The 12,093-nt window shown below is 34.8% G+C and overlaps 1 protein-coding gene across 3 annotated transcripts in view; it reads left to right on the forward strand.

Annotated features, from left to right (window-relative positions):
- Nucleotides 1–12,093, forward strand: part of LOC125244739 (kinesin-like protein KIF21A) — a 65,234-nt gene that overhangs the window by 17,357 nt on the left and 35,784 nt on the right. For all 3 annotated transcript variants that reach the window (XM_048154955.1, XM_048154956.1, XM_048154957.1), the window contains exons 2-4: nucleotides 4,578–4,800; nucleotides 10,990–11,172; nucleotides 11,525–11,674. In XM_048154955.1, the coding sequence (XP_048010912.1) occupies nucleotides 4,578–4,800; nucleotides 10,990–11,172; nucleotides 11,525–11,674 (556 nt within the window). The remainder of the gene's footprint in view (nucleotides 1–4,577; nucleotides 4,801–10,989; nucleotides 11,173–11,524; nucleotides 11,675–12,093) is intronic.

Raw genomic sequence — 12,093 nt, forward strand, 5'->3', positions numbered from 1 at the left:
TTTACAAGACCAATTTATATATCCTCAAGACTTTAAAGATTTATGGTGGTCAGAGGTCATCATTGTAATATGGCTTATTTTTGAGTTATGTGTTCATGTATCCCCTCAAAGCTGCATAGAATGCCCTGGCATGCATGAGTAGCTCTGAAACCAAGGGAAAAAGTTAACCCTTAACTGTCTGTATTCAGTATTCTAGGGTGTTTGGAGACATTGGAGACGTCACAAGAAAAGACTGGCCACACAGAAGAGTGTTTGACTAGTATTACTGTCTCAAAAGTGACAACACAACTGAAAGAGAGAGAAAGAAGCTTGCAGCTAGAAAATAATGTTACGAACAGAGGTTAAGAACAGAGTAGCACTATATAAATTATTAGGACACTGGGTCTCATTCAGGAGCCATACATACAAATTTGTATGTGAAATCTGCGTATGATCATTTTCACAAACAAATCGTGAAATCATCAATTCTACTAACTTTGCAACTAACTACTTGCAAACTAACTCTCATTAATTTGCAACTACGTAACTTTCATTAGAGTGTTAGTTGAGTGTTATTTTAGTGTTAGTAGAATAACTACTTGACATACTTGCAAAGTTATTATAGTCAGTAGAATGTCTGTTGGGGAGCAACAAAATAGTGTTAGCAGATATTAAGCAGACAGTCTACTAATACTCTGATGACTGCTATAATTTGACATGTAGTTGCAGAGTTACTTATAGTTAGTAGAATGTCTAAAGTGGACCATCAAAATAAAGTGTTAGCCAGATTACTAACCTTGGATGCACAGTTGCTCATTTAATACTCCAAATTCCTTAAAATTGCAAACAGGTTAAGAACAAATTAATGTGTGTATGCACATGTTTTGAATTCTGCAGATTTGTTTTGTGAGAAATACTCCTATATGTAAAAATACGAATAATCCATGCAATTATTATATTAAATGAGACCTATAGACCTCTTTGGAGCAGACGTCACAATTACGTCACTTGCAGCTGTGCGCGCATAGTGGTTGCAGAAAAATAGCGGTAGCAATTGGAGGAAAATGTGCAAAATCCACAGAATAAGAGAAAAACGTTTTGTTTTGCCTCTGGATGTTGGAATCGGAATGCAAAAAAATATAGTCTTCATTTTTAAAGAAAACCATTGTTGAAAACGTCCTTTGAAGCTAAACGGAGACGTTTCACAGACTGGACTGATGACACCTGCAAGGATTAGTCTACTATTAAAGCAGGAATTTGATGTAAACAGTAAGTCTACATAATATTCACATATGCAGTTCAGAGGACATACATACATAGCAGTTAGACTACAGCATGAAATAATATTTAAACCTATAACATTTTACATAGATAACTTTTAAACATAGTCTATAAAATTTTTATTTCACAATTCTGACTTTTTTTCTTGCATTTGCGTGTTTATGACTCCCAGTTCGGCCATTATAACTCGCAATTGTGAGTTTATTTCACAATTCTGAGGGGAAAAAAGTCAGAATTGCGGGATAAATTGCAATTCAGAAAAGACAGGATAACGAGTAGGCTATATCTCACAATTCTGTTTTTCTTTGTAAGAAATGTGAGATATAAACTCAGGTTTGCGAGAAATAAAAGTCAGAATTGTGAGACAAACTCGAAATTAACTTTTTTTTATTCTTTTATTTCGTGGCTTCCATAGACTGCTACTGCTCAACTGTCATTTTCTGCAACCAGGTAGGCTCCGCCCATAAAAAACGTCATCGCTGTTTGCAAACACCAAATTGGTCTATATGTATATTTTTGAGTATTAATGTGATTTTTCACTTCCATCCCTTATCTAACAAGTGTTAATAAATAAGTAGTTACTCATGATTAAATATCAATCTACCTTGTGTTCATTTCCTGAAAAATAAAATGATCTACATTAATACGTTGTAATATACAGTAAGTGAGAAATGTATGTAAATGAAGTAAATCTATATTTCCATGTTAACTTTTTCAGATTAAAGGATTAGTTCATTTTCAAATTAAAATTTCCTGTTACTTTACTCACCCCCATGTCATCCCCATCGTCAGATGTTCATGTCTTTTTCTTTCTTCAGTCGAAAAGAAATTAAGGAAAACATTCCAGGATCATTTTAGTGGAAGATCATCTTAGATCATCTTATAGTGGACTTTAATGGAGCCCAAATGGTTGAACGTCAAAATTACAGTTTCATTGCAACTTCATGCAGCATCGATCCCAGATGAGGAATTAGGGTCTTATCTAGAGAAACCATCGCTCATTTTCTAAAAAAAAAAAAAAACAATAAACAATAAAATTGTTTTAACAATAAATTTCTCTATTAGAATTCCAGCATTGTAGACATTGCTAAGTGTATTACTGCCCTCCTCAGGTCAAAGTTTGAAATAAATTGTTATGTACTTGCACTAGAATATTGTATATGACAATTTAGTTCAAACTTTGACCTGTGGAGGGCAGTAATACACTAAGCACTGTCTACACTGCTGGAATTCAAATAGAGAAGAAGAAGAGAGCTAGTTCAAGATGAGCATTTATGGTTAAAACATAAAATTAAAAAAAAATTTGAAAATGAGCAATGGTTTCTCTAGATAAGCCCATTTCTTGTCTGGGATCGCTGTAAACTGTAATTTTGACCTTCAACCGTTTGGGCTCAATTGAAGTCCACTATATGGAGAAAAATCCTGGAATGTTTTCATCAAAAACCTTAATTTCTTTTCTACAATTTTAATTTGAAAGTGAACTAATCCTTTAAGTTGTGCGTGTGATTTTTGTGTGATGTATTAGGGTTTTACATAAAGAATTTCCAGTGTTTTAAGCATGAGATGTGTTGGATTAACGGGCCTTCAAATCCTGAACAAAGAGCCACTGAAAAGAAATCACAGCACTAAAGAGCTTTCAGCTTTACTGGAGACTAACACTTCCCTCAGACACTCAAGCAGTGAATGAAAATATGCAACAAACTATTTTCATCCATTCAAAAATATTAAATAATAATTCAGTTAGGTGAGCCATAGTTTAATCAGTCAGGACAGATTTTTCAAATGATGAACAGATTGCGAAAGTGTGGGCATGGATTGTGAATTTGTGGGTATGGATTGAAAAACCGAAGGTACGGTTAACAAATCTGAGTACATGGACTGGAAATTTGTTTATTAATCCACGTTATTTATTAAACCGAGGGAACAATTTAAGAATCTGTGAGTGTTGCTACCCCACTGGAATGATGGTCCGATGCTCCTTAAACAGATTTTTCCATTAACGTTTTATTCGTGACACTCATGTAGACACCGTAAGAGCTACAGCAAATAAACAAAAAACAAAACAAACAAACACTATAACTCTTACACAAACCCAACATAACAAAACAATACAGTTACACAACAGAAGAAAATAACTCGTTTACCTTATAACCCTCTAGTGGGATGCACAAAAATACAATAGGAGAGAAACGGCAAGCTGCGTCCTTCAATCAGCGTACACACACACATACACCTGGCGGAAATGGGCCCCACTTTATACAGTCCAAATGTCACGCACATAGGTCGCGCATCAAGTCGCTTACCAAAATAAAAGTCCCTTAAGGAAGCTTGATACAAATGGATCGATGAAAACTCTCCTTTAAGTTAACCATCCGTTACAGTGAGTACAGTTTATAAACTGAGGGGACGAATTGCAAAACTGTTGCCATGGATTTGCTTGGTCTTGGTCTGGTCTTGTACAGATTTCTTCCCAGGCTCCGTACTACGGCACATTTCCAAAATGCTCAAATTAACAAGTTAACACAAATTTTATGTATTATGTAGTGTAAATACAATGGCCAGATTTAAAAAGCGTAGACTATAAACAACCACTTTTTTTCCAGGGCCTCGGAATTTACAAATTAAGCACTTACATAAATGTATTTTAAATTTCAAAAAGCAAGAAAAATCTGTTTTTCTTTGATACAACCCCTTCAAAAATGAATGTAATAAGGGCTAAAAAGTTAAAGGCAGAGCAGCTGGTTGTGTTAGAGGAAAGGTCTGAATAATGAAAACAGAAAACGTGAGTAAATGAATCCCAGGGTGTGACTGTTTACCTATCGTGTTGCCAGAGCTTCCTCTCTTGCTATGCTCTAACAGAGAGCGTCTGTGTTCATAAACTGACTCAGGATTGGACTGTTTATTGCACTTTCTACAAATACAGTATTTTTGAAGACTTTATTGAAAGCATTAGAGGCACAAATTCCATTAATTTTTCTTTTTTTTTTTCTTTTTTTTTTTAGAAATTTTAGATTTGTTAGAAAAACTGTTACGTAAAATATAAATAACCAAGCATGAATATCTAGTTATAAACATCCTATTTCTTTATCCACTGTAAAAATTGGGATATTGACTTGTCCCATGCAAGAGGTCATAACTCTCTTGACTGTATCCATTCACTTTAAATTTGACACAAGTATCACAATAAATATATTGAATATCTGATCAATAGATTATTATAGTAAAGTTATTTGATCATTTTAATGACCAAACATTGTTTCAACATAAACACATTTATTCTGATAAATGACTTCACTCAAAACTCTCTATTTTTTTAGGGTTCGTCCACAGTTGGCAAAGGAAAAGATAGAGGGATGTCACATCTGCACGTTCGTGACCCCTGGGGAGCCCCAGGTTGTCCTAGGAAAGGACAAGGCCTTTACATTTGACTATGTTTTTGACATGGACTCACAGCAGGACAGTATCTACAGCAACTGCACTGAGAAACTCATCGAAGGCTGTTTTGAAGGATATAATGCCACTATCTTCGCATATGGACAGGTAAGACTGTAAAATTCCATTTAAACTGACAAGAAACTGAATATACCATTGATGTAGCGAAGTAATTCAGTCCACACTGAAAATGTTTAGGTTTGCCTAAACCCAGAATTGTTTTTTTTTTTTTTTTTTTTTTTTAACCCTCTGGTCCTCTTCGTTTAGGGCTCCTTCATGGACAAAAGTGACCGAAGCCTTGGAATGTATGTTTTTTTTTTTTTTTTTTCAGGAAAACTTATGTAATGCCATAGTGTAACCACTAGATTCCTATATAGTTCTATATAACATTCCTATATAGTTCTATATAAAGTTGTAAATTCTCTAGTGGTTTTTATTAAGTTGTGGATTTGGATTTATACTTAGACATTCTCAAAGACTACTTTTTGTCAAGGTTTAGATTTTTATTTTCATTTTTTATTTTATATTTTTTTTGGGGTTGTTTGACATGTTAATTTGAAGTGTCAGTTTTTGCATAAATTTTTTCTATAGTCAAACCTGAACACAGAGAAGGACATTTTGTTAAACATAACTAGGGTTAGGATTTCGGTTCCGAAAATGGTTCTGGTGTGATGGGTTGGCGAAGTGCGGGGAGTGTATCCTTTAATAGAGATGTCTCACCTCATGAATATTATACCAATGAATGTACTGAAAAGCCCTCGCGCTACTCATATACGTCAGATATCAATGGAGAGAGAGAGATAGAGAGAGGGGTGCACAAAGTTGCAAGATTAATCTTTAAAAGATGGCATTCTCGATTTCATCACCCATATGATCTAATTCCTAAACAATTCACCCATGTATATTAAACCTTTTACAAAAATAAAATCGTGTCATTCAAATCCGTGTTCGAGATGCCGTTGATCTGAAGAGAGTTGTCATGTGTAGATACAAACCCGATTCCAAAAAAGTTGGGACACTGTACAAATTGTGAATAAAAAAGGAATGCAATAATTTACAAATCTCATAAACTTATATTTTATTCACAATAGAATATAGATAACATATCAAATGTTGAAAGTTAGACATTTTTTTTAAATGTCATGCCAAATATTGGCTCATTTTGGATTTCAAGAGAGCTACACATTCCAAAAAAGTTGGGACAGGTAGCAATAAGAGACCGGAAAAGTTAAATGTACATATAAGGAACAGCTGGAGTTTGCAACTTATTAGGTCAATTGGCAACATGATTGGGTATAAAAAGAGCCTCTCAGAGTGGCAGTGTCTCTCAGAAGTCAAGATGGGCAGAGGATCACCAATTCCCCCAATGCTGTGGCGAAAAATAGTGGAGCAATATCAGAAAGGAGTTTCTCAGAGAAAAATTGCAAAGAGTTTGAAGTTATCATCATCTACAGTGCATAATATCATCCAAAGATTCAGAGAATCTGGAACAATCTCTGTGCGTAAGGGTCAAGGCCGGAAAGCCATACTGGATGCCCATACTTCGGGCCCTTAGACGGCACTGCATCACATACAGGAATGCTACTGTAATGGAAATCACAACATGGGCTCAGGAATACTTCCAGAAAACATTGTCGGTGAACACAATCCACCGTGCCATTCGCCATTGCCGGCTAAAACTCTATAGGTCAAAAAAGAAGCCATATCTAAACATGATCCAGAAGCGCAGGCGTTTTCTCTGGGCCAAAGCTCATTTAAAATGGACTGTGGCAAAGTGGAAAACTGTTCTGTGGTCAGACGAATCAAAATTTGAAGTTCTTTTTGGAAAACTGGGACGCCATGTCATCCGGACTAAAGAGGACAAGGACAACCCAAGTTGTTATTAGCGCTCAGTTCAGAAGCCTGCATCTCTCATGGTATGGGGTTGCATGAGTGCGTGTGGCATGGGCAGCTTACACATCTGGAAAGGCACCATCAATGCTGAAAGGTATATCCAAGCTCTAGAACAACATATGCTCCCATCCAGACGTCGTCTCTTTCAGGGAAGACCTTGCATTTTCCAACATAACAATGCCAGACCACATACTGCATCAATTACAACATCATGGTTGCGTAGAAGAAGGATCCTGGTACTGAAATGGCCAGCCTGCAGTCCAGATCTTTCACCTATAGAAAACATTTGGCGCATCATTAAAAGGAAGATGCGACAAAGAAGACCTAAGACAGTTGAGCAGCTAGAAGCCTTTATTAGACAAGAATGGGACAACATTCCTATTGTAAAGTGTTAGAGATTAGCAGCCTGTTAAATTAATTTTACAAGAATAATAAACACAAAAAGGACTGTCTGAGTCAAGTATTGTGCATTTTTCACTTACTACTATTTCTTATCAGTTGTTTAATCATTTTAATGGAACTGGAACCGGAATCGTTAGGCAGAACCAAAATCGGAACCAGAACCGTAAAATTTATTACGATTCCCAACCCTACACATAACATAAAATTCATAAAAATATAACAAAAATGAACAGGTATGTTTTATAACAGGTTAATAAATCTGGGCCTGATCTGATTTCATTCTCTTATTTGAGTCTTTTGACTCAAATTTACCATATTGTTACAGCAAAACCAGTTCATTTGTTTGTATAATAGTGTGTTGTGTGTATGTGTGTCTCTGTGTGTGTTTGAGTGAGTGTGTCTGTTTTGTAGTTTTGTGTAATCTCTTCCTTGCTCTTAATTTTTTTTACTGCTTTGTGGCTGAATTATTGATTTTATTTCACACATTTGCAAAAAACTTGCTCTGTGTTATAGTCACACTAGTTCATGTATATATTGTGGGGGGAGGGGGTGGATGTCTTTTTAGCACTCTTGACATTTTTGAGTGTCATCCCTTCATTGCTGTGCACTTTTTTTCTGCACAATGGCTGAATTGTAGTTTTTAGCACCAAAAGATTCTCTGAGTTTCCCATTAATTTCCTATGTCTGTCATTTTTGACCGCTAAGGAGCCATGTGTGACTATTTTTTTCCATCCCTGACAACCTCTGTAGTCCCATTTAGCCATTTGTTAGCAACCGCCTTTTTAAAGACAAGTAAAAGCTTTTAAAAAAAATGCTAACTCATTTCCAGGTTTTGGCCTACAAAAATATGTCATCCCTGCAGTACACTAGTATAAGACTAGAAAAATAGACCATTTGATAATTATTCATTTAAAAACATGCACCCTCAAATAGCTTCAGTTGCTAACTACATTTTTAATCATAGTTATAATGGCATTTTAACCACTAAATATATAACTGTGTATAGTTTTCCTTATTTATTTATTCTAGTTTAAAAAAAGTTTTAAAAATGTATTTATTTTTATTTATCTATTTATTTTACAAAGGAAAAGCAGTTATCAGCAGTTGTGGACCAGCACACATCAAGCAAAGCAAAGCAAAGCAAACAAACCATGACACTTCTGTCAGAACCTGAACCACAGACGTGTTCTGACAAGAACACTGCAATCTTTTTTTTTTCTTCACACTAATAGATTATTAAAAATTTCGAATCTAATCCCTTTTGTATGGTTAAAAAAAAAAAAAAAAACTCTCCCTCATGAGAATCCCAGACTCTTTGTCAGTCTTTCTTTGGCTTTGTTAATTCTCCCCCTGTTGTTCGGGGGTCTTGTCTTCCTGTCAGCGTCTCTTTCAGTGGGTGATGTGGCACAGGCCCTGTGTGTCATTCCTCTATGTGTCTATGACAACAGAGACCCCAAACTTCTTTTGTCTGAGCTCTCTCCCTCCTCTCTGCTTCACATTTACCACACATCAACAGCACAGGCAGGTTTTCCTGTGCCTTTTTTTAAAGTGTCCCTATTTAAAGTTTCCTAAGGCTCTCATACAATACACTGTAATTTTTTCATAATATACTGTAGATTTCACATCACCACATTTCTTAAAGAGTCTGAAAACGGTTTGTTAGAAGATTCAGTCTCTCTAAACCCCTCTTTTCTTGAGCCTTCTCTGCTCTGATTGGTCAGACAGCTCAGTCTGTTAGCCTATTCTGAATTCCAGCTCTTCCTCAGGGATTGATACACAGTAATATTAACAGTAAGGATAGCGCTGGATTTTTTAATACCAATTCCAGCGCAAGTGTATGCAAAGTGGATTCGCAATGGAGAAAACAGCGTCTTCTCGCCATGGTGACAATGCAAACCAAACTCTTTCAGGCCTCAGCTACAACTACAGTGTTTGAGCCTGGGCGGGTCAAAGTAGACATTGCTCACGAGCAGACAACAAAGACCATAGGCTGGCATTATGCAAATTTCTTACATTATTACATACAGGAAGTGAGACTGGAATCGCAGTTCAGAAGTTCAGAATTGATTCTTTCTTTTAGGAGACAATAACTGTATTTGTCGTGCACTTTGATCTTTAAAACTTTTCAGACCTTTCATCCTTACATTCACGAACAGCTATATTAGACACTGCATGAAAGGTAATATTCAAAAAAGCATAGTAGGGGCACTTTAAGACCTAAATGAGTATGAAGAGATTCAGTATAATTTCCTCATTCCTCAAAGGAAAATTTGTGGCCTGATGTTGATTACCACAGAAATTTGTGTCTATTAATTTGTAAAACTGTTTAAAAGTGTCAATCAACTAAATGGCAAAAATAATGACGTTTTCAAATCATGACTGTCTCAGTTCTTTGATGCTCTAACTACTTGCTCCACTCTGTCAATCCCACATTTTTCTTTACTCGATTCATGTAAAATATTTTTTTTTAAAAAGCTTCACATTTCTTTTCTGTTTAAACCATTCGTAACTCTGGCCAATTCGACTTCCATTGTAACTGCATTACTGTAAAAGTTTTTATTAAAGGTATTTATTTATTTATTTATTTATTTACAAATTGAGGAACAAGTCAATTTTTTTAGAAAATTCATGTAAATTCTCTTTTGAAAAAGCTTCACATGTTTCTGTTAAGTCAAGTCAAGTCACCTTTATTTATATAGCAATTTTTACAATGCAGATTGTGTCAAAGTAGCTTTACATTGATAACTGGTACATCATTTTGGCTGCACAGCAGCTCTTAAAGAATAGTGTCAATGCAGGCAGATCAAAGCACTGTTGAATAAATGTCAAGAATACTGTTGAATATCAAATGTCAAGTCAAGTGTCCCCAACTAAGCAAGCCAAAGGCGACAGCGGCAAGGAACCCAAACTCCAACAGGTGACATCAGTTAGCAAACAAGTGGCAAATAGGTGTTAAAATGGAGAAAAAAACCTTTGGAGAAACCAGGCTTAGTCGGGGGGCCAGTTCTCCTCTGGCGAACAGTGCTTTGTTACGAATCAGGTTGTTTAAACCCTCCATTACTCTTGCCCCATTGACTTCCATTATAATTAAGGTTTTTCTTGTTTGTAACAAAATGAAGGTCAAGTTTAAATTATTTTTATGGCATATATTTCACTCCAAAAAAAACAAAAAAACAATACAAGTTTCACATTTTTACATTTAAACCCTCCAGAACTCTTGGCCCATTGACTTTCATTATATATTTATTTATATATTATTATTATTATTATTATTATTATTATTATTATTATTATTATGTTTGTACAAACTGGGGAACAAGTCAAAATTATTTTTTGTAGTATATATTTTAGTCTACTAATATATTTTTTATTTTTAAATACAAGCTTCATACAATACAAATCTTGTTTGTTTGTACAAACTGAGGGACAAGTATTTTTTCTTTTTCTTTTTTGGGGGGTAATTGACAGCATGTATTTATTCATTGCATGTACAGTCAAACCAAAATTTATTCAGACACCTTTAACTTTTGATTCATTAATACAGTTTATTCACTATAGTTTACAAAAAATGGTAATAAAACATGACAATCTCAGAGTTAAATTGTGTCAGAAAAAGATAACACTTAAGCTAAACATGGTCAGGTCAAAGTGTCTAAATAATTTGTGGTTCCAACTTTTTAATCAATTTTACTGGTAGTCCACTGTATGAAGAATGTTTGGGTATAATATGTCACAGTTTACTTTATTTTGCTATCCTCACTTACATAAATGAACTATAGTGTCCTGCATCCACTAGTAAAAATATATATCAAAATATCAAAAATGTCTAAATAATTTTTGGTTTGACTGTATATCGCTGGTGATTCTCTTTAGTTTTAGTTGAAAATGATCTGGAATATTCCTTGATGCACAAGGAAGAACTTCAGAACACACCAAAAGTTGATTAAAATATCTTCTGTTTGAGTGGTCTTGTTTACCCTGCCTCCTCCTGAATCTTTTCAGACTGGTTCAGGAAAGACGTACACCATGGGCACGGGCTTTGACGTGAACATCACTGATGAGGAGTTGGGAATTATACCACGGGCGATCAACCACCTCTTCAGGGGCATCGAGGAGCGCAGACAGGCCGCCACAGAACAAGGGCGACCCGTACCCGAGTTTAAGGTCAACGCCCAGTTCTTAGAGGTGAATAACAACCCCCACTCTTGTGGTCTAGTTTAATCTAAGCTCAAGAAAATGCCTTTAGCAATCTTATGACTGACAGACATGTTATTTTTGGTGTTAATGGAAGTGAAGATGTTGAGTTATCTCTCCATATCAGCACTGAGGTTTAAATTTATCCTGTGATAAGTGTAGCGGAGCTGCCATCATGCCGGCATGCAAAGGGTGGTGTTGACAGCGCACCACAAATAACACGCCTGTCGTAACATTGGAAGACGTTAGAGATTTTAGCATGCATGTCTGAGCTTGGCTAATTAATTACATAACCACTTCTGCATGTTTTTAGCTGTCTAAGGTGCGGTGTTTTGTTTCATAGTTGTACAATGAGGAGGTGCTGGACCTGTTTGATTCCACTCAAGATGCGGAGGCCCGCAAGCAGAAATCCCACATTAAAATCCATGAAGATGCCAATGGAGGAATTTACACAGTTGGAGTCACAACACGAACCGTTAGCTCAGAAACAGAGGTTGGTTTTATACTATGTCTTGAGCCTTTCTGCACTTGCTAAAATTTATAAAAAAAAAAAATAATAATAATAATATATATATATATATATATATATATTTATTTATTTATTTATTTATTTATTTATTTAATTTTATTAAATTAAAAGTTTTTCAAGGCTTTTCTTCAAAAAAAATAATGTTATCTTTATTATTAATCATTATAAAAAAATACAAAATAAATAAAATCAATTATCTTCATTCATAAATGTTAATTTTAATATTATTAATAAATTAATTTTAATAAATTAATTAATATTTTATATTAACATTTTTTTTAAGTTTTTCAAAATTGTTAATAAAAATGTCTGTTATGTTTATTAGTAATCTTTACTTTTAGATTTGTCTGTTTTTATAAATACAAAATTATCTTTAAGTCCTT

The sequence above is a fragment of the Megalobrama amblycephala genome, linkage group LG14 (assembly GCF_018812025.1).
Source record: "Megalobrama amblycephala isolate DHTTF-2021 linkage group LG14, ASM1881202v1, whole genome shotgun sequence".
Classification (NCBI taxonomy): domain Eukaryota; kingdom Metazoa; phylum Chordata; class Actinopteri; order Cypriniformes; family Xenocyprididae; genus Megalobrama; species Megalobrama amblycephala.